At 46.7% G+C, this 23,073-nt stretch overlaps 1 protein-coding gene across 5 annotated transcripts; it reads right to left on the bottom strand.

The window, feature by feature from the left end:
- Positions 1-1,500: 1,500 nt before the first annotated feature.
- akap11 (A kinase (PRKA) anchor protein 11) lies at positions 1,501-21,568 on the bottom strand. 5 transcript variants are annotated; one of them, XM_068572143.1, is made up of 12 exons: positions 21,518-21,568; positions 18,049-18,154; positions 17,077-17,187; positions 16,932-16,985; positions 16,632-16,763; positions 15,215-15,479; positions 10,135-14,596; positions 9,780-9,920; positions 7,610-7,696; positions 5,291-5,337; positions 4,466-4,683; positions 1,501-3,396 (listed from the first exon to the last, which is right to left on the bottom strand). In XM_068572143.1, exons 2-12 carry the CDS (start codon positions 18,109-18,111, stop codon positions 3,211-3,213), a joined length of 5,766 nt encoding a protein of 1,921 aa, XP_068428244.1. In that variant the 5' UTR covers positions 18,112-18,154; positions 21,518-21,568; the 3' UTR covers positions 1,501-3,210. The 5 variants fall into 5 exon arrangements, with proteins under 5 accessions (XP_068428244.1, XP_068428242.1, XP_068428245.1 ...); XM_068572141.1 differs by lacking the exon at positions 21,518-21,568 and adding an exon at positions 21,153-21,225; XM_068572144.1 differs by lacking the exon at positions 21,518-21,568 and adding an exon at positions 21,153-21,225 and having other exon boundaries at positions 7,610-7,693.
- Between the last annotated feature and the right edge of the window lie 1,505 nt (positions 21,569-23,073).

The following is a 23,073-nucleotide window of genomic DNA, read 5'->3' as shown; positions in this document are numbered from 1 at the left end:
GTCTTTTTTTTTTTTTTTAATGCAAATACACATTCAGCGTTCACAAACACAACAATATAGAGCTACGGGGGCATGTGGGATGCACAGGAATGTAAAGTAGATCAAAGAAAGCGACACAATAGAGGGCTGAAGAGACCCAAAACAAGAGAAAACACCTGGGGAAGTCTTACTTCAACGACTACACATTCACACTGGGAGAGTATTTGTACACTGCGATGCGCTCTGAGTGTGAGGCGATGACTTAATACATTCCTTTAATGTAAACCAAGATATAGAAGCACTCTGGCTTCTCAGGTTAATACTTGACTTCTTTTTCCACTATTATCATGAATAGCAGGTATCACTTTGGGTTTGACTCTTTTTTTTTTAAAAATAGTGGATTTTGTGACGTGGAATAATATCTTGCATGTAAACAAATCATACAGGACGGACACCTTTAAAGATTATACGACCATTTGGCAGCCTGCAGATCAAGCAGTAACAAGGAGGGTGGAGGGGGTGGGGCGTCTGCAGAGGGCCCGAAGCGGGACGCGAAGGCAGTGTGGACACTAGTCAGTAATCACTGCAGCTCCATTAGTGCGAGCCGAGGCATAAAGAACCACTCGGCTGGAAAAAAAAGGCCAAAAAAGACTCAGCCATGCGGGTCGAGCACCACCAACAACACTTAGAGTTAATAATAATGAAGAGGTGGGAGGCTGTGGGATTATATATATATATATATATATATATATATATATATATATATATATATATATATATATATATATATATATATATATATATATATATATATATATATATATATATATATATATATATATATATATATATATATAGTGTGTTTCAGTGTTTCAAACTCAAGAGGGACAGTCTAGATACCGCGTCGCATCATCCTCGTGTCCTTAATAAATGGCAACCACGAAGACGCATTTCCCCAACAATGTCTCCTCGAGGAGAACCGACCGTCCACGCTGGGAGCGAGGAGGGCGGGGTGAGGGGGCAGGAGAGGTCTGAGGGTGGGGTGAGGAGGCAGGAGAGGTCTGAGGGCGGGGTGAGGGGGCAGGAGAGGTCTGAGGGCAAGTTGAGAGGGCAGGAGAGGTCTGAGGGCGGGGTGAGGGGGCAGGAGAGGTCTGAGGGCGGGGTGAGGGGACAGGAGAGGTCTGAGGGCGGGGTGAGGGGACAGGAGAGGTCTGAGGGCAAGTTGAGGGGGCAGGAGAGGTCTGAGGGCCGAGTGAGGGGGCAGGAGAGGTCTGAGGGCGAGGTGAGGAGGCAGGAGAGGTCTGAGGGCGGGGTGAGGGGGCAGGAGAGGTCTGAGGGCGAAGTGAGGGGGCAGGAGAGGTCTGAGGGCGGCGTGAGGGGGCAGGAGAGGTCTGAGGGCGGCGTGAGGGGGCAGGAGAGGTCGTAGGGCGAGGTGAGGGGGCAGGAGAGGTCTGAGGGCGAGATGAGGGGGCAGGAGAGGTCTGAGGGCAAGGTGAGGAGGCAGGAGAGGTCTGAGGGCAAGGTGAGGGGGCAGGAGAGGTCTGAGGGCAAGGTGAGGGGGCAGGAGAGGTCTGAGGGCGTGGCAGGAAATGTCCAGTGTCTCCTCGGACAAATCCGGAAAAAAAAAGAAACAAAAAGTGCATCTCAGATAGTAGTGCTGTGCGTGTAGACGCACACGGATGGGGGAGGCTGGTGAGTAACAAGGGTGTGTGTGTGTGTGTGTGTCGGTGTGTCGGTGTGGAAGTTTTGGTACCCGAGTTCCTCATTCCTAACTCGAGTTACGCACACGCTGTTAGTTTGTGGTTTCGGAGGTGCAGACCACAGGAGTGTCTTTAATTACTAAAGCGCGTCATCTGCGTCACTGGATCTTCCCTGGAATCGGACCACAGATGACCAGGAGGAGGTGAAGGGAAGGGGGGTCACCTACCGACCGGAGGGGAGTCTTCTCCTAAGCTACGTTTGGCGACGTTAAGCTCAAATATCATGGCTTTTTTTTTCTCATTTTCTTCTCTCTTCATAGCTTTGAGCAGCATTTCATGTTTACACTCTTACTTTCAAAAAAATACATCCTTTTTGATTCCAACCGTCACAGTAAACATCGTCCATTTTTTTCCTTCTTCTTCTTTTTTTTTTTTTTTTACTAAGTTTGACAACCAAGGAGATTGAGGCTCGGCAAGCAGCGGTACAGTCATTAAGATACAGCAGGAACACCGATAATGGCGAGAGGCAACTTCATCGAGAGCCGAGCGTCCGGCCCTTTTGATCATCAACGCGTAATGACAGAGGACTACAACGGACTACAGATGTGGGTTTTTTACAAATGTCAACAATGTCTTGTACATGTGTACGTGCGGCAGCGCTGTCTGTCAAATGTGACGAGTCCTTTTTGCGAAATATAATAATTCAGCCGGAACATCGAAAAAAAGAAAAAAAAAACGTCACGAAAGCCGACTGAATCAATACCACAATGGAATACTACCGAGGGACAAATGTGTTGTTTTATCAGAGGCAACCCGAGATACACCAAGGGTGTGGTGTGTGTGTGTGTGTGTGTGTGTGTGGGTGTGGGTGAGCGCACAGTTGGTCTCTAACATGTGGAAACACCACAGAGGTGAGCTGTGGCTGTGATGACATCATCCGACCAGCAGCTATGGGGATTCCCTAACACAAAAAACAAAACGTTCTCTTTCTCTCAACTCACTGCACTTCTCTGCCTGGAACAGATGGGATGTGAGCACAACGGCAGCGAGGTGTGAGGGCTTCAATTCAGACGTGGAGGTGGGCGGGAGAGACGGCTCAGCAAATCAACACGAAACCCGATGAATAATAACAACAAAAACAGAGGGCGGAAAGGAAAATAAAACACGACAAGGGCTCGGTCACTGCATGCAGATGCAAAAAACAACGCACGCCGCCCACATTCATCGGTGTAAGATAGACTAGTTGATTCTGTATGGCGCCCTCTAGGGGACGTGGAGTTTGCAAAGCCCTGTTTGGAAACCGAGGAGAGGAGATAGGAGAGAGGGAAGAGAGAGGAGAGAGAGGGGAGAGTGGATAAGAGAGAGGAGAGGGGAGAAGAGAAAGATGAGAGAGGGGAGAAGAGAGAGTGGAGAAGAGAAAGGAGAGAGGGGAGAGGAGAGAAGGTAAAGGAGAGAGGAAAGAAGAGAGAGGGAAGAGGAGAGAGGGTAAAGAGGAGAAGATAGAAGATAAGAGGGTAGAGGAGAGGAGGACCTAGGTGTGCTCCAGGAGCCACTGGAATAGGGGGATGCGGTGCGGCTCCCTTCCCGCCTGCAGGGCCTCGTCCCTGGCCGTCGGCGGGCCGTGCGTCTGGCCCTCCTCGCAGTAGCGCAGCAGCGTGTGCAGCAGCTCTCCCGCCCTCCACTTCTTCTCCCGAAGCCTTTGGACCACCGCCGGGAGCTGAAAGGGCACACGGTCATCGGTCACTCCGGTAATCAAAAGAGAGACGCCGCGTCGGGCTTATCAATCCGAGCAATTTAGGATTATGAGTGCACGCCGCCAAGGGAAGGAGATCTGGATATTGAGTCACGTCTCATAAAGCAGAGACGTGAAAGAGCAGTGGAGCCGCCAGGTCTGGTTGCCAGAGAGAGACGCTAATGATCTTTAAAGTCGGGACAGAGCACACAATCAGCCTTTGTGGAGAGAGGTTTCGGCTATATGTTCTCTATCTACTATCAATATGGTCAAACTCAGACGTCTAAAGGTTCATAAAGGGACGATGGATGGAGCTTTGGATTAAGCCAAAGCTCAGAAACAACACATGCATGTTCAATGTAGAGGGCAGAGGTCACAGAGGAACTGGCAGCTTGGTATAGCGGAGATATAAAAGGTATTTCTGGGGAGCAGCTTTTATGTTTGTTTTTCTTTTTTTTAATCTCTGTGTTGTTAAAGATTAATTTGATCGTGTGATCGTTTCCCGGATCAAATGGACTGAAGTTGTGACATAAAAGCAGCCTGAAGGTTACATGTTGAGTCGGCCTGAAGATGTTTGACACTATGACCCATATTGAAACATTTCTGTCTCGGAAATAAAAATGTTATGACACTGTACATCATTATTTGAAGAATAAAACTGGATTATGATGCATTATATAGTCTATAAAGATACAATGAGCAATAAAATATCATGTTTTTGTGCAATACTGTATTTTCTGTCTTATTTTTTATTTATTTTTTACCTTAAGTTTATTGTAATTCTGTGTTCGGAGGACCGAGCAAAATAATCTTTTAATTGCATAGAATAATCTGTTATTCGTGCATATGACAGTAAAACATCTTGAATCTTATATTATATAATAGTTTTACTTAATCAAAGCTTGCCGAAGAGGAAACCAGGACACACCCCCTATGCAACATTGCTAACCTTTACAACCCAACATCAACAATCACAGAACGAGTCTTTCATGGGAGGAAAAGTGCCGATGTTTGATACCAAACACTGCGGTGACGGTTCGTAATGAGCGATCACCTGCTGCAGCTCTCTCTCGGGACACAGCTGGATGTGGGGGCTGTCGGCCATGGAGGCCGCCACCCACTGCAGCATGCTCCTCAGCTGGGGGTCGAGGGTCACGTGTTGGGGGCCGCCGCCGCCACCGCCGCGCCCGAACTCCCTGACGTCGGAGTTCACGACGACCAGTGCGGCGGCCCTGGGAGCCTGGACCTGAGTCCTGTCCACGCAGAGAGTCCCTGCAGCGCAGACAAAAAGGAGGGGGGAGGGGTCAATTCAAGACGACTCAGCGTTGCATTTTTTAAGAGACTGGCTCACTGAAGCACATTAGTCTACTGCACGTGTGTGTTCTGCTCTTTTTCAGGACACCTCAAAGACAGACGGATACACTGAGTCGTGTATGCAGCGTCCCTTTGCTCTCTCGGCCCCCTCTCTGGAGGCTTCTCTGGTTTCTCACACACACACACACACACACACACACACACGCAGACACACACAGACATAACGTAGATCGTCTGACTGACTGGAGGGAGAGGAGTGGCTGTATGAGCATTAGTGTGTCTGAATACGGGGGTGGTGAAATCCCCGGCTACAACACACTCAGACAGGCATCCAGACGCACGCAGCCGGTCGGAATCAACGCCGACTGTTTCGAATCTCAAGAGAGTGGAAAGAGCGACACCTCAAATTAGGGAAAGGGGTGTGTGTGTGTGTGTGTGTGCCTTTTCCCTATATATCTGTCTGCTCTTCAAAAAGCTACGTCAAAAAACAATTTGATCTGCAGTTGTTGAATTAGAAAAAGGCAGCGTTTAACGCTGAGGTTGTAGCAGCGAAAAACATCCTTACCGCTGGATTCCTCTTTGACCTCCGTCTCCTTGTCCTCTGTATGGTCACTGTAGGATGGGAAATGTCACACGGGTTAGTGAGCAGGAAGGAGAGCCGGGGTCGTGAGGGGCTGCATGCAAGGAGGCACAAATGACATGTCTTTGATGCGAGCGCAGCAGGGTGTCACGGCGAGCGCTGCAGGCAAAGCATCTCCGATCAAGTGACGCATTTTTTCCGTCAATGTTTTTTTTTTTTCCTTCGGCATTCCAGTAAATTTACTCTTCTTCTGAAATGTATTTTTCCAGTTAGGACACAGTGACTAAGAGCATTTGATCAGCGTGAAAGTCGACTTTTTTTTCTTTCTCGCAATATCCATCTGTGACTTGAGCAAATGTTTGCTTTGGTCACGTCCAAAGCAAAGCAGTCATTTCTCTACTTTTATAAGATGGCTAATCGCGGCTACAGACACGCTAAACTCCATTTTTTTTTCCAGGAGGAAGACTCCTACGGAGGCTTTTCTCTGTGTTTATTAATTGGATCATAAAGGGAGGGGAACTGAAACCTAAGAGAGACATGGCAGCCACTACAAAGTCATGCAATAAAAGGACACTAACAGAGTCGTATATATTATTTATGGCTATTTGTGGCAGAGCCTGCAGAGTACGAACCAACCGGTGTATTTGCTGCAACTGGAAACTAACAGCAAATGTGTTGTTATAATCGAAGTTCAATAAAACCAGCTCACGGTGACATATCACAGCCTTAACTAGCACAACCCCTTTCATACAGAACAATATTTTGTCTCGTTCAATATATGTTTCTTGATGTTTTTTAATAGTAATAAATACTGTGAAAACCTGCCCCCTAATGGCAGGCTCTGACCTGACCAAGTGTTTGTGATCCGACATGACGTTCTCCTGTGACGGAGGCGGGCGGTACAGTGCTGCATGTATTTAATCCTCTGTTACGAGACTGTATTCTGTGAGAAATGATCATGCGGTTGGAAGGCACTGATTGCCTCGTCGGTGTGTTCAGGTGTCAGCGGGAAGAGCAGACACCCAAGAGCTGAATTAACTCTTTACAACAAAATTATAATAAGTTGCGTAATGACGTGTAATGCCACGCCAACCGCTCCAAAAAAGGACCAGGGGGCAGCGCTGCACCTCTACAACTGGGCACTAACAATCTAAATTTACAGTCCCCAGCCTTTAAAAAAGGACTATAGTGTTATGTGTTATTTAGTTGTGACTATTTGCATGTCCTGGCTCCTCGATGGTGGAATGAGCTCCTCACCAGGACAGTAGAAACTCTCTACAGCTTTTGCTGCAAACTAAAAACACATCTTTTTTGACTACACCTTGAATAAAGAAAGTAGCACTTTAGTAGCACCTTAGTAGCACTTAAATGCCTCTTAGTGATAGCACTTTGTAGTTTAACTTCATTGAAGAAATTGTACTTTCTTGATTCTTGTAGTTCTGAGTTTGAACTCGCGTTTAAATGCACTTATTGGAAGTCGCTTTGGATGAAAAGCGTCAGCTGAATGAGATGTTATTTTCAAGATCTTCCACATTGCACCTTTAACAAAGCTAACGTTACCGTGGAAGCGTTTTGCATTGAAAAGACTGCCGTTCAGCGGCGTCCTCTCAAACTCAAATGAAACTGAGGTTTCATGCAGACGCACGCTGATGAGCACGCTGATTGAAAGTACCGCGCTGCCATGAGCCGAAACAAGCGGCTGCACGGATGGAAGCTAAAAAAAACACGACGACAGGCCTGAGAAAACAATGGGGTTTGTGTAAATGTGGAAATGGCTGGCAGTGCGGATTCCCGTGTCAATGCTGCAGCAGCTCTCCAAGTAGGTTTCATTATAATTAAATTGAAACCCATTAGTGGGTTTGGACAGTTGACTCGCATTAATGTGAAAGAGGGCACGGACCCCGAAGTAAAGAAAAAGCACTACAAATTATTCTATTAAGCGACAACAATGACAAGAAAAGCAAAAGCAGAACCGGCAACACAATGCATTCGGACATTACCGTCAACAAGCGTATGCCGTGTCAAGCTTATTTATGTTCACAGCTTTGTGTGGTTGGTTGTTCCTAGAATGAGACAAAGTATGAATCACAATGCCGTCGCTCAATCTTCTCAACCATGATGAAGCAATTCCCCGGTTCCAATTCTGTTTCCCACTCATGATGATGATGATGATGGATTAAGTTAAGTTTGGCTTCACAGTAAATGCGATGACTCTGCAATTTCTTTGTCTCATTCTAGGTGAACGCTCGGGTCTTTTTTATTTTTTATTACTCTTTTTTTTTTTTATAAAAGTTGCTGACCAACCTGTCAGAGGGAGAGAAGCACATGCGCTCCTCCCCCGCCTCCCCCTCCAGGCCCAGACTGCTCCAGCTACTGCTGTTCCCATTGCTGCTGGAGAGAGAAGGAAGGTAACGCACCGCTGTAACACTGACGGGAGAGCAATGGCTCATGGGAGCTACAGAAATGGAACAAATATCACGACTAGGGTTGTCACGCTACCAAAATTATGACTTCGATACGATACCTGCAATAAATATCACGATACTTATAATACCACAAACACGATAGGATACTGGTATATTTAAATAATAATTTTTACCAGCTTGTTCCTGCCCAGCTTTTTAAACACTTAAATGGCATTAATAATTAAATGAATGCCATCATAGCATTGATTACACACGGCTATGCGGACGTTAGACATTGCAGCAGTTTTTCCATCTATCACTGAGCTTCCACAAAACAGTGCTCAGGTTGACGACATTCGTTTAATCCTTTTCAAATGACAGGTGAGGTTTAAACAAAAACAATAAAGAAAACAGCAGAGGAGGCTTCTCGTAATGGTGCAGATTTCCAAACATTCCTTGTCCTCGCGTATTACGGTTAATCCCGCGGGTTCAGCCGGGACAACCAGCTGGCAACAGAGGCACAACAACATACACACCATCTGTAATTAGTCAATGATTAGCCTGCTGGCTGAGACCTGCACACTGTGACGGGAGGAACATCTCTGACACCTAAAAATACCTTCTGCTAATCTGCATTACCTCAGCGGCAGCTTTCTCTCTCTGAGGTTTGAGTGAATGACACGCGGTGAGAGGTTTCATTTAGTCAATCATCGCGCTCGGTGTCTTGATAAGACCGTCTTGGTGGTATTTTTTTCTCCCCGTTATTTCATCTGCTGAGCGGCGATGGTTGAAGTGGGCCTTTTGAAGAGAGTCTAATAAATTGTTCCTGTAGAGAAACACTGCCTGAAGTGATGAGCGCACTCAAAAGACACACCTTGAGAAAACATTATGATGTATTCACTTGGCCCCGGTGGCAAAAATAACCAGACGCTCGCACATTGTGTTCTTGAGAAGAGAATCTCGAATGTTGTTTGCTTCCATAGAGATATCAAACCTTTCCCAGAAATGTGGCTGCAGACCAGCGTGATATCATGTCCCCTCACTCTGACCCGCTCGCATCCACACAATTAGTGACAACGTCCATAAAGAGCACAAGGCCCGTTCTGTCACAACTACTCCTTGGTGCTGATTGCTGCGGTGTATTTCACAAACATTCTGAGGACAACTTGGCGGCAGAGACCGCCGCACTAAATCTTCGACAACATATCCGCTAGAGCTCGCATAAAATGCAACAATTGCACAAAATTAGAGAGAATTGCGTCTTGGCAGCGCAGTCTAAATGAGGTTCGCTAACAATACACTGCGCCCCGTGCTGACCTTGGCAAGCCTCCCATGGAGACGCAACCACAGGAGACTCCTGCTGGCCAACACCAGCAAGAATAGAGTGTTTCTGTAAAGAGATAACCTTTTCCTAAAATAATTCAACTTCATCATAACCACAGCTTGTGACCAAAGTCTTCAAATTCAAAATGGTATATTTACCATATAGCCTATGTTATCCTAAACCCCACGATTTAAATAAAGAACAAAATGAAGAAGAAATAGTGGAAAAAGGGAGCCTATCGCCCCTGGGAGACAACAGGAAGACAAAACTGCACCCAATCCACAGAAGGAAGGGCTTCAAATAACTCCTACTTTGCTCATTTATCAGTATTCTCGTGTCACATCACATTGTGGATGGCTTATTGTCACCAATAAAAGTGCAAGAGGGAAGGACTGCAAGAGCTAAAATGAATCAAGAAGAGTATGTTAAACTAATAAAGTCAGCACACATGCCATTACTAGTCAATAGCTATTTCATAAATAAAAAATGACATGCATTTAACGTTATGGTATGCATTAAATAAGTTACTGCAAACCAGAAATGTAATAAAAGACGTATTGCAGCATTTGCTCGGCCCACATCCACACACATTTTAATCAGATACATGGTTCTATGTCTGGTAATCTGCAAAATGTATTCATTATCTATTACTACAGTGGAATATTGACAGAAGATAACAGCAGCGCGCTCTACAGATAACCGGATATTGGGTACGCTATGTATGAGAAGGCCAGCGCTCGTATACCTGTCACTGAGGTGGAGGAAGCTGCTGTTGTCGTCTGGGTGCTCGTCCTCAAAGCTCAGGTTGGACCAGCTGCCCAGACTGTCGTCTCCTACGCTCAGCTGCTGGGACACAGAGGACTCTGTGGCTTCCCTCCCTGGGAAGCTAAATGCACGGACAGATGAGGAGACACAAAGCAGAGGGCGTCAAAAAAATGGATAATGTACTCTCAGTGTATTGAAATGACAAGTCAGAAGCAAATCTGAAGCTTTAAAGTACCATCCAAAGGCGTTTAAACCAAGTTGCATGAATGCTACAATAAGTGTGCATGGAATATGACTCCTACTACTACTACTAATGTGAATCTTTATGTGGTTACCTGATGTTGCCGGTCTGGCAGACGTTGGACAGGGCCGACGTCATGATTTCAGCTGTCAGGCTATCGGCGTAGCTGGTTCCGTCATGGCCGATGCCGCTGTCGGCGTTAAGGCTGGTGTTGCTCAGCTCGCGTTTAGCCGTGTCCATGGCTATAGACACCATCTCCTGTGCGAACACTGCCCTGTGGTCCAGGTCGATGTGGATCTTGGGAATCTCCAGGCTCGAGAGACGCTCGGCCCTCGCCTGACCTTCTGGGCCCCGTTTGCCCCTCTGTAACACGGGCTGGTGTTGGTGCCTGCTGTGTTTGGTGCAGTACGGGCACTCCTGGACCTGACAATAACGGCACGTCCTCTCCGCCATTGCTTGGCCAAGCGTCGGACCCTGAGACAACCTCTGGTTGTGAGGGTGTCGGTCCTGGCCTTGGGCCCTCTGGTGCTCCCGGGATGAATGGCCGACTGAAGCGAGGCTCATCTTCAGAGTGTCATCAACTATTTTCCTGGCGTAATGCTCGATGACCTGCATGACCCGACTCCGGTAGCCTCCGTCACACAGGCTTCCTGTACTGTGGTAATAATGCCTGCTCTTACCCTCCTTGGACAACAGGGGGCAAGAGAAGGAGTTCCTGATGAGATTCTCTGCCATGTCTTCCAGTTTGGATTTCTTGTACAGACAGGAGTCAGTGAGAGACTTGGGCAGTCGTGCAGAGGACAGATGCAGCTTGCGCGTCACGTCACAGGTGATGTTGTAGGCTAAAGACTCTGCAAAGTTTACCAGATCCAAGTACTCCCTCTGACTCTGCTCTTCAGAGTCCCTGCAACTGCACTGAGCGTCCTTGCCCGAGGGACACGCCGCCGACTCCGCCCTGTCCTTGGGCAAGGACGCTTCACAGCCGGAGGCTTTCCATTCGTCTGGCAGCGACTTGGACGAGTGGAGGCGGATGCTGGAGGATCTCTGCTTGATCTTGCGACTAGCGTGAGCCAAGCCCAGTTTTATGGAGCGGTAGGCCAAACGGCTCGCGTACTGGTCCAGGACCAACTCCCTGCTGCCGCCCTCCTTTTTCAGCACCTTGATGAGGTAGCCAGCGTACTCGTCTGTCACACTCTCGCAGCTGGGATACTCAGAGGACATGCCGGAGCTGGAGCTGGAGATGGTGCTTGAGGTGCAGGTGGGAGACCGAAACACGGAGGCCATAAGGTCATTAGACCATTGCTCAGCTGACCTCCCTACCCTCCAGTCTCTGCTCTGGTCCGTACTGGATTGAGACTGGTGTTGGTGATGGTGGTGGTGGTGGTGATGCGAACATTCAGAACTGGATCTGTCAAAGCTTCTTCTTCTCAGATCTCTGTGATGCGGACACTGCTGTGCAGAGCTCACCATCCGCTTCACATCGTCGATGACCTCGCCCGCCACCTCCCCGGCATAGACCCACAAGGTGTTCAGGGTCTGCTCCGAGAACTGAGCCACGCTGTCTCTCCTGCTCCCGCCGCCGCCGCCGCCCTTGCTCAACTCGCCCTCTTCCTCCTCCTCCTCCTCCGCAACTCCCAGTGTGTCCATCTCCGTTGCCATGGAGACAATGTGGCAAGCCAACCGCTCGGCATAGTGGAGCGCTTCCTTGTTGGATATTCTGCGGGCGGACATCTGGTTCAGTTCGTGCCGGCCACCCGCCGACTCTAAACATCTTTTATTGCCGCCAACTCTCTGGCCCTCTTCTGCCAACTCTTCCTCCTCTTCCTCCTCATTGCCATCTGCCTCCTCAGAGAGAGACCTCATCAGTTTCAGCATAAACTCAGCCTTGTCTGCCTCGGGGGTTACGTCTTTTGGGCCTGGGCCAGGCTCAGGCTGATAGTGAGGAGTGGGTGGAGGGGTGGCGGGGGAAAACTCCTTCGCCAGCTTGCTTTTCAGCTTCTTGGAGAACCGTTTGATCTGCTTCTCCTTGGACACCTCACTGGGCTGCTGAGGCGTAGAAGGGGGAGTGCCAGGAGTCCCCCCGGACTTTTGCCCGGAGCTTGGAGCCGAGTCATCCCCGGGAACAGATGCCCTCCTTTGGCCACCCGTCTCGGCGCCCGGCACATCAAGAGTATCCATCGTCACAGGATGCATTTCAGCCAAACCTCTGGTCCTGGGGTCTACCTCACAGCTGGGTCTCCCCTGGCTTTGAGAGCCTGCTTGAAAAGAGATGTGAGGAATGCTATGCTCCGTTGCTGCGTCAACAGGTCCGCCCATCCTGACAAAGCCAGAATCCCTGCAGTCGTATCTGAAGCCAGCTGCCTGCTTTGAAGGGGAATCTGGAGCCTCATAAATACCCGTCTCTTGCTGAGAAGAAGAGTCCCTTCTGCTTCGGATCGTCTTCGTAAAGAAATCTGCACAGTCGCCGAAACTCTTCTTCATCTTAGATGCAGTCATTAGCTCGCAGGCCTCAGTTACGATCATGTCCACCATGTTGCCAGAGAAGTTTTGAAATGGCGACTTTCCTTGGGTCGGGTCATCTCCAACGGAGGGGGTCTGCGTTCCATGACTGTCAAGGTAAGTTTGGGTAGACGTGGTGGTGTCGGAGGAAGATACAGGTACTTTTTTGGGGCTGGCCTGTGGGATATCTGACAAGATCGACACAGACGGACTGGTCTCCTCAGAATCCTGGAGGTGGGAGAGGGCTTGGCCTGCCTGGGGCACAGGAATACAGCTGGCCATGCCTGATACTGTAAACAGAGCTTTCTTCACCGTGCAGGTAGCGTCCTCTCCTGAAGGCCCAGGAACCGCTGCAGCCGAGCTGGCACTTAAAACCTGCTGGTTAGCGAAGGTACTGCAGGTCTGAGCGCTACTGTTCTCTGCACTGACATAACAGATGTTGTCCAGGGATACACTAATAGCCGCTTGGCTCGTGAAGGAAACATCAGCCTGAGACAGCTCTATGAAGGCCTCTTGTATAACAGACTCAGACAGGTCTGAAGCATAGGAGGAAACCACCTCCTCCTCTTCCTCCTCTTCCTCCTCCTCCTCTTGCCTGTGGCCAAAGGACCAATCACTCGGGGTGAGAGGGGTCGAGGGGTGGGAGAACTGACACACTTCCATAATGCCTTCAAACACGAGCTCTTCAGCCAGATCAGCAGCAAAGCCTGTCACGGTGTTGTGGAAAATCTGCTTTTTCACTGTCAGGAACTCCTTCAGCGCCCCAGACACGGCCTCTCCGACCAGGAAGCCAGCCAATCCATTGATTGCTCGTTCTTTTAACACGATGGCGTGGCGCATGCCAATCTCGTGGAAGGCCATCTGAAACACGGAGGAGGTGAGCCTGGCAGCGAGGTGACACAAGGTGGTGGTACAGGTGGATACACCTTTTTGGAGGTCTCGCAAGGCGCTGCCCAAGCTCATCTCCACCAGGTCGGTGGCAAACCTCTGAATGCCATCCTTCAGAGACTGGGACTTCTTCTGCAGCGTGGCCACTGTTACGGTCTCTTGTATTTCCGAGAGCTTCATCAGGTAGCCCGATGGGTTCTGAAACTCCTTGTGGCAGACGCAGCTGAGATTCTTGTTGTCGCTGATGTCAACAGCGGACTGGTAGCCGCACACAGATCCCAGAATTTCTTTGGAGAGACTGCTCGCAAAGTCTGAGTAGGTCTTGTACAAAGAGCAGAGATCCTGGGGTTTACGTAGCTCCGAGCTATCCTGTCCATCCTCATCTGCCTTCCAGAAGTATTCCAGCGTCCCACTCGAGTCCACCAGGGGGCTGAAGGCCGAGGAGCTGACGGGACTAAAGAGTGGGCCGCCGTTCTCCTCGGAGGGGGTCTGCACTGGTCGAGGGGAGTCGGGCCCCTCAGAGTGAAGTGGGTAGGGAGAGCCTGGCTTCAGAGGTGTGGGTTTTTTCACATTGGCGGGGAGAGTGGGATGGTCAAAGCGGTGAGGATTCATTCCCTTGGTTGAGCATCCCCGAGAAACATATTTGGACGCTGACCAACCGGCCTGCTTCTGCGTGTTTGGGGCAGTGATGGCGTCCAGAGGCAGCGCCAGAGTGCAGTTGTCTGAGCTCAGCTCCTCCAGGTCATCAAACTGGTCGAAGCTGTCAAAGAATTCACTGACTTCGGAGTCAGAGTCTTCCACTCGCTCTCTGGGCCCCCCAGGAACCTGGGGGATGTCCAGCTTGGCTAGCAGGCTCTTCTGGTAGCCCACCTCATCCAGGAAAATGATCGGGCTGGGGCTGGAGCCGTCCGACTCTTCCGATTCACTGACATTATTCAAAGGCGATGGGACACGAGCTCCGGGACTGCAGTAAGTCCACTGAGATTCGATCCCCGACGACTTCTGCACTGTGACAGACACATCCGGACCGGACCCGGGTTTGACTAAATTCTTCTTTGAAGATGAGCTTATGATAATGCGGGCGCCCGCCAAATCCTTTTTTCTCTTGTGGGCTGGGACGGTCTGTGAAGCCACATCACGCTTCTTAAAATGGCCATAGGAAACTGCAGCTGCGGAGTATATAAATAAATAAATAAAAAAAGTTAACCACAAAAGAAAGCTGACTGAAAACATGCTCATCCATTGGGACCAGGTCCCTGAAAGCTGGGGTCTGCTGAGACCCTCAGCTCCTTTAAATCCAGATTGAAGACGTTTCTGTTTGCTGTTGCCTTTAATTGAACCAGATTCAATGATATTAATCAATTTATGTATCTCACTACTGCATTTTTAACGGCAATGCAACTTATTTTGCTTTTTGACTGTTTTTTAATTGTTTTTAAATCTTGTTTTATTCTGCATTATGTTTAGATGAATTTAAAGGTTTGTAGTTAAAATGTGCTTGTCAAATAAACTTGCCTGGCCTTGTCTTTATATATTATATAAAAAGGTATGAAGTGCATCCCAAGTAGAAGGAAAACTAGCACTGAACTGACACAATTTATATTCTTGCCACTTTTAAAACAGTATCATGCATGGATTATGGTGGTATAAAAACCAGCAGATTTAAAATGTACATCTCCATTTTGGATTCTGCCGAAGTATCCACATTCAGTTGATGGCTGACAAGATATACTCCAAAGGAGACTTGAGGGTACTAAATGACACCATGCATTAGATGTTTAACCTACAGGGATGGTCTCCCGTGTCATCCTCCTCCAGATGCTCGAGGGCTGTGACAAAGTCATCCTCGATTGATGAGACCGACTGGTTGGTGTCGTCTTCCTCCGGCTGACTGGGCTCAGCTGTGCCCCTCTGCAGAGCCTGGAGCTCCAAAGCGTAGCGAACGCCTGCCATGTAACACCCGAGCAAGCCCACCAGGGACGCTACACTGGCTTGGGGGTAGACACTTGTGCTGGGGTTATGCCTCAGCACACATACGGCCTTTAACCAACACTAGAGGAGGAGGAAAACAGCACAGAAAGAGATAGAGGAAAAGAGAAAAGAAAGGAGGACAACGGGGAGAGAAATACAGAAAGTTAAGCCTGGAGATTTAAATCAAATGAACTTTTATTGTCACACATGTACACAGCACGACACACACAGGGACATCCAGCCTCTGCATGTACCCCACGCTAGTATGAGCAACAGTGGGCAGCTTAGTGCCTTGCTCTAGGGCACATCAGCAGTGCCCATGAGGCAAAATGACACCTTATATCTGCTGATTCAGAGAAAAATAATAGCATATGTAACCAAGAGGTAGACAAGTCTATAAACAGTCCAAGCGGTCATGTCCTGCAATCGGCGGCAGCAGCTGATGATGTGAAAGATCTTGGGCCGATTAAGCTGAATTCACATGGGGCCGGTGGTGTATTGTTATGTCTGTGCTCTGATTGCGAGTTGATCTGTTGCACGTGCAGAATGAGTTAGTGCACTCTTCACTGCAGATAGGTGGGAGGTCTCACGGTCTCAAACGGACAACGACTATACCACAGAGTGAGCTGCAGGGCTCGTCTGTACCCAAACACTGCACACAGGGCCATGAGACACTCGGCTGCAATCTTGGGCTGGAAAAAAACAACATCTTTGTCCGTTCATCCCACCTGCACTCCTTCTAAAGCTTGAGAACAACTCAGTGTGTCCGTTTACATGAAACGACAGACAAGGCCATAAATATGGGGAAACCATTTCGCCCACAAATGCAATAATATTAGGAAGATACAACAAAAATACCACAACTAAAAAAGTGATTCAGTTTTACCGATGAACCGTTAAAAATATAACATCTGCCAAGATATCTGTTAGATATCTGTTGTTTATTTACTCAAATGTGCATGTTTTTAGTGTAAATAAACATTTTATTTAAGTTATCTAGCTTGAGGGTAAGGCTAATTTTAAGATGAATTATTAAAACAGGACCCACATTCTAGTATTCTTTCACAAAGCCAGAGCTGCTTTAAAAATACAAATGACTTGTTGTTGTTGTTGTTAGGACAGATGAGTAGAGTAGCTCATTCTTACTTCCTCTTCGTCTCTCCTCTCACTTCCCATTTACTCAACATGCTGACTGGGCACATTCCTCCCAGACACGAAGGATCTGTCACCTACCTGCGGCCCGGCGTCCCTGTGCTCTGCCAGCCTGCGGGAGTCTTTGAGCAACAGCACCTCGTCATTTTTTAAGCTGTGAACGTGGAGGGACCTCAGAAGCTCACACAGCCCCGGTGGCATGGAAAACAGTGCCTGGGAAGAAGAAGAAGAAGAAGAAGAAGAAGAAGAAGAAGACACAAAATGTCCACTGGCCGTCACTACAGTATCACATAAGAATTGTATTTCACAAGTGAATGTCTCTCAGCAGGACGTTCCTTCAGTGTTTTCTCATGAGTCGTGATTCATTCTAAAAAAACGTACCTGTTGGGTGACATCGTCCCCTTCACATTGGCCAGGCAGACACACAAAATGAATCTGAAAGAGCACAGTTGATAGTGTTACTGCGCCTCGTGGTTGACTTTGGCTGTGCTTTGCATACGTCTTCGTGCTGTTTGTTGCAACAAACCTCCGTTAGCCTCGTGACGTCTCTGGATGGCAGCTCGAGGCCAACGCTGCACAGCTCCTTCTTGTTCCTAAAGAGGCTCTTCATACACTGCGGCCCACCGTCACGCACAGTCTGCAAACACATGCAGCGTTAATAAGATAGCGTATAAGGTAGAGGTGGGAATCACCAGAGGTCCCACGATACAATATCGTCACAATACTTAAGTCTCGATACGATATTATCGCGATACATTGAGTATTGCGACATAATGCAATTGATTACATTTTTTTCCAACCAGAAATTGTCCCTAAAGGAAAGCTTTGTCAACAAAAAAATACATTGATTTCATTATTCTAGGACCAAAACGTTTAGAATTGATTAAATAATGGATCTATACTTGGCTTCTGTGTATCGATACAATATCGCCGGACAAAATATTGCAATACTGTGCTGTAATGATTTTTTCCCCCACCCCTAGTATAAGGTGACCCAACAGAAACAATGAAAAAAAAAAAACAATGAGTAATGTGTCCATCACAGTAGGATGAACAAAGGAGGACAGTATGTTGTGCATCTTTGTGTTTTTACACGACATCCAGATAAGATCCTGGCTAATCAGATTATATTCGAATTGGCATTCAAATAACTTTAATATCCTGTTGGCCTCATCATTTACAAACACATCTCACAACTACAGATCACAAGCAAACAAAGAAAGGATTGTACCGTGTTATCACATTTAAATCAAATTGGACAAACCACTACGACAAGATCTTTTGCGTTTTAACATAACATCGACATAACAAGTGGGAGTCGAGTGCAGCAGTCGGTCAGTGTGTTTGTCCTTCTTAATATTGGATGCAAATAAATAAAAAGCCTACGTCAGATGTCATGGCGGCCATGAAGAGCGGGGCTTGAGATCCCCCCCCATTCAACTCATACAGTGCACACCAGAGAGTTTCAGAATGAAATGCAGTGTCCCTGCAGACCGACCTCTTTCCGGACTGAGGCCCTGGACCTGATGGGGACTCCTCTAATACGTGCACAGGCATCCATGGCAACAGAGAGCTGCACCTGTCTGGCTGGACTGGCCGCTCACCTGTAAGGAGAAAGCCACCAGGGGAGAAGGGGAAATAGAATCAGCAAAATCGTCAGCAAGCAAAAGAAAACATGAATGTTGAACGTGAGATCTCGATCGCCGTTGCACCCTCGACCCCAAACAAAATCACACGACACAGCAATGAAAAGTTCCGGACTTTGGAGTGGACAAAGAGACGTCGCACTGTGTCTCTCCGTCTACTGTTGCACACCCACGTGTCAAAACAGGACGCATGGTGCAAAAAAAGCCCCTGGTTTACATGCAACACAGCTACGTCATCTATGCCAGTCACTAATTCACTGAACCAACAGGAATGGGATCAAGCCTGTGAGAGGGATTACCAAAAAATTTCACCACAGAAGGAAATACAGTTAACCTCGCGGTTTGTCTTTGAATTTTTTGGGGGAGATTACACAACCAACCGTGTAGACCGCATTGTCTTCAAACCTGTGTGAAAATAACCTGAATAAATCTCTCCAGAGAAGGTCTCGACTTGTTCTGCTGGTGAGGATAAGCTGTAGTAGGCCTCGCTTCTTTGATATTATTTAAAACCAGTCGGGCCTGCGTCAAAGATCAAACGGCACGGCAAGAGAACAGGGGTGTGTGCTCCGACCGAGCAGGGGGAAACACACTCGGTAAGCAGCATGAGAGAGCGGGTAAAGGAGGCAAAATATTTACAGTGTACAAGAAGCAAAAGTTTCCCAAGAAAATCCAAGCCTCTCCTTTGAGGTACGGTCCAAAGCAGCCAGAGGAGTCTAGACACAAGCAGGCGGTCCCATTGATCAGCCCATCCTGTATCCTGAGAACCAGAGGGGTAGAACACATGCCACTGGCTTCCTCTAGTGATCCAGGACCTCCTAGCTTCTCATGGGTGCTTTGGTGGGCTGTACAAAAACAACACAACCAGCTGCTGCTGCCTAACCTCAACTATGCAGTGCATCCCGATTCGCTCACAAGGCAAGCAGCAGGCACAATGGAGTCGATTATGGCTGTGGCTCTCTGGAAAAGAGACGAACAACATAAAGTAGTTTATTTTTGTCCAGGATGTTTTATGTTTTTTAGTATTTAATGGTACGCTATTTGAGAATGAATGCAGTTGGCCTCCATTGCCACCGTGTGCGACTGAAGTGGTCACATAATGCCACATGTATTCGGTATTAGTCACATCAAGGAAAAACTGCAATCAAGTGTAACTAAGTTCGGGTTTAAACTAATCCTCAAAGGACTGATTCATCAAACTAATTATGATTGATTGCACAAAAGATGTAATGAAACTGAGGAGAACGGGTGTTTGTGATCATCTTAGAAGGGCGACGGCAAAACAACCTGTCAAGGCCAGAAACTGTGTAGTCTAAAACCTTGTTTGGTTTTCGGAGCTGATGTGGGCCAACTTTTGAGTGTGGGTGGCCGGAAGGATAGATAAACAGAAACTGAGAGAGAAAAGCGCAGCCTGGAGGACATGAGAAAGACTCACTCTGAACCCTAACTTATTTTTCCGATACGCAAACTAGTCCTTTGTTTGGTTGGTTGACAAAAGATACAGAAATGTTGCGCTGGTTGCGTTGAGACAAATATTGGTGCTGGAGATGCTCCAGGAATAGAGTTGCAACTATTGAGTGATGAATCATTGCAATCCTTAAAAGAAAATGCAAGATACAAGACTATATACAGAGAGAGACATCTTCTGCAACACTGCACGTAGTTGTGTATATATATATGTAGTTGTTATTTTAATGCTCTGCATGGTAAAAACAGCAAAAATGCAACACATTCCCTTGTTCCAGTTTCTAATTAGTCTGTCTAATTACATTAATTGCATTCCAGCTGGTCATGTCTTGGCTTGTCATTGGAGCAACAGCACAGCAGGTGTTACTAATAACATTAACGCTGGCTCTGTTCATTCAGTTGTCCCGTGAGCCACCAGGACCCTGACACCGAGGCAGCGAAATGGATTCAACCATTCTTTTTTTTTGTTATTTACACCACTGCTTTTTCTACACGCCATGTCAGATGCATTATATAAACATATAATTATTTACACCAGTGCTTTTCATGTACTTTTCTTTGTCTTATATGATAGGGCTTCACTCGCATTAGGCTTTGGGCTGTCTTGTGTCATGTGTTGTAGTTTGCATTACTTCTCCATAAAGACTACAAGAAGAAATGCTAAAACCCACATTTGAACAGCACAATGCTAATTCTACTTCCGGGTGGTGTTCCCCTTTAAGTGTCACCTCTGCTGCAAACTGGTTTCCTTCCCTTTAAAAAAAAGAAAAAAAGAGGGCTGGATAACACCATCCATTTAAAAATGCAAAGACATCCCCCCTGAACTGAACATTGCGTGCAAATTAAACTATTCTGAGATCGGGAACTTCCTCGCCGTCGTAACGTGGGAGTAACACAATGCGACTTGTTGACGTCGACGACATTGCTGCAATTCGGCACCTCTAACGTAAAGCGTGAACACGCCCGTTTACGTCACCGAACCCTTTAATACAGAGTAAAAATAAGGCATCTTAAACCAGGGTCGCGGGGCTGGTTATCCTCCTCCTCCTCCTCCGCAGCAGCGGGCCACAAATGAGCCCGCACACCGTGGTGGATGCTGATGTTGACACACGACCACCCGGGCTCTGCACTACCACAACACACACAATGAACTCGCCGTAACAGCCATACGTGCAAATATGTCACATATACATTTGAAAAAAAAAAATAAAATCGGCCAACCGCCGTCAAATCACCCAGCTTGCCCAGTTGACAGGCTGTCAATCATCCGGTTCGAGCAGCAGCGGAACCAGGCCGCGCGGTCGGCTCGCGCTGTGACGTCACCCTATTTCTTTTTTTTTTTTGGTAGCTAGCTAACACCCTCGCCGCCCGACGATAACGTTAAAGTAGATTCAAATACCTAACCAGCTGACAAATCTGTGCTCTCTTTTTGTTTGTTCTGTATGTTCCAAAAACATGGCTGTGTGCCGTTATGAAGTCATGTTCGCCTCACCGCTCAGTGTCGGGCTCCGGCGGCGGTGACGGTAGCCGCTGTGTCTTGATGCGCTATGGGCGGACGATTCGTCCGTTTTGAACTCTTCGCCCACATTGGTTCTCCCAACTGATTTTACCACTTTGGTTATTCCGGTTTTAACAATACACGATGATGGATCCATGGTTGTTAGAAATAATTAATGCTATATCAATCGAACTGACCAAAAAAATGTCTTCACGCATATGCCTCTGCAACTGAAAACTGGACACCAAGAATACCTATTTTCAGTGTTTGGCCGGGTAAAATAACCATTTAAATCATTCACAAGTGCTAAACCTACCCTTGCATGTTGGATGTGTTCCAGAAAGATAGACAGACTTTACCTTGTTGCGGTTCAATTTCACCGGTTCTCAGAAAATGTTCGGATTCCCCATAACACCACTCTTCCCATGAAAACAAGAGTGACGAGGCATCATCAATCGATTACCGAGAACACGATGCGTGTCGCACTCTGTCATTGTCGAGCACAAAAAAATCAAACTGCAGGGTGTTTTGTATGGCTTTTATGTTTACGTTTATGTTTTTAATGAATATCATTGTATATGAAGACACAAACTGCTGCAGCAGTGAAGCACACACACACACACACACGCATATATATATATATATATATATATATATATATATATATATATATATATATATATATATATATATATATATATATCATTTAATTTTTCCAAATCTTGCATTTGTTATGTTAATGCCACACCTGATGCATTCACAGTATAGTGTACATATAGTTTTATTACTTCCATAGCACCCTTTATGGAGCTATTTGAAACTATTCCACACTACACGCCACAGACACAAATTGCTGATTTGAATTTGTGCATTTACAGAGCTGTATCACTTAAAATGCTGACACTATGCTCTTGTGACATTTATTAGTGATTAGTTATTTGCATTCTTTCCTTGTACTGTCCTGTGAATCAGTTGCGTTGTTTGTTGTTCAGTCCTTAATAGAACATAGTTTTTGAAATTGACAACAAAAACAATCAACTTGTATCTAAAATGTGTACAAGGAGATTAAAGTTCTTCGGTTGTGGTGACTGGAAAGGAAACAATGCTAAAATGCTCATTTTAAAGAAAAGGGAAGTTTCCAACAATATTGCCAAGCATTATTTTACCGTTTACTGGGTTATTCCACCATTTGATTAATCACATTTTTAGATCTTGTATGAAACTTCAGATGTAAAAATTAAACCTTCTCGGGTACAGTTACCAGGAAGTTATTGATATCTCGACCCTTTGGTAAAGGATGAAAACAGTGTGGGCAGATAAAAAGAGAAATTGTTTTGTTGTCGTTGTTGGCTCCAGGAAACGTCACTTACGCCTGATGTTTGACCTTTAAAAGGGTTGCCATATGCTTTCATTTCCTTACCATCACAGATGTTTTCAGTTCTTTGATTGTTATTGTCTTAATGCATGTCAAAAAAATGAACAAAAAATGCTGGAAACTTTGGATTACTGTGGGCACATCAACAGTCACAACATATGGAAATAAGAGTGGAGGGGTTTTTTTGCTTCAAGGTGGAAACATTTTGAGGTTTTGACAATTTGTGAAACAGCGGCGAAATAGTGAAAATAAGAAAATGTTGCCAGAGATGAAGCGAGATGACAAGAGAAGAAAACAACATTGACTCGAAGAAAAATGAGCAACTGAAAACATTACGAGACTGTGAGAGAAGAATAAAAGCAGAGAAGAGGATGTGGAGAGAAATGCTCGAGGATGTGGGTGATCCAAAAGAAATTCAAATGTCACAGATGGCCCACAGTTAAGTCACAATGAAGCTATTCAACACTTGGTATGGAAACGTTGGAACGCCACATGCAATCTGTTTGCAGAACTGATTTATCTCATGACAAACTTTCTTTT

This window comes from Clinocottus analis, unplaced genomic scaffold (genome assembly GCF_023055335.1).
Source record: "Clinocottus analis isolate CAN_PGR_092001 unplaced genomic scaffold, fCliAna1.0.p SCAF_12, whole genome shotgun sequence".
NCBI classification, from domain to species: Eukaryota; Metazoa; Chordata; class Actinopteri; order Perciformes; family Cottidae; genus Clinocottus; species Clinocottus analis.
The sequence above is the reverse complement of the archived record's forward strand: the minus strand, read 5'-3'. Positions and strand labels throughout refer to the sequence as shown.

Coding starts and splice junctions, on each gene's coding strand:
- akap11 (XM_068572143.1), bottom strand. CDS start 18,111: ATGGATGCCTGTGCACGTATTAGAGGAGTCCCCATCAGGTCCAGGGCC. Junction 7,697..9,779: donor TTCCTCCACCTCAGTGACAG/GTATACGAGCGC, acceptor TTCTCTCTCCAG/CAGCAATGGGAACAGCAGTA. Junction 3,397..4,465: donor CCGAGAGAGAGCTGCAGCAG/GTGATCGCTCAT, acceptor GTGCCCTTTCAG/CTCCCGGCGGTGGTCCAAAG.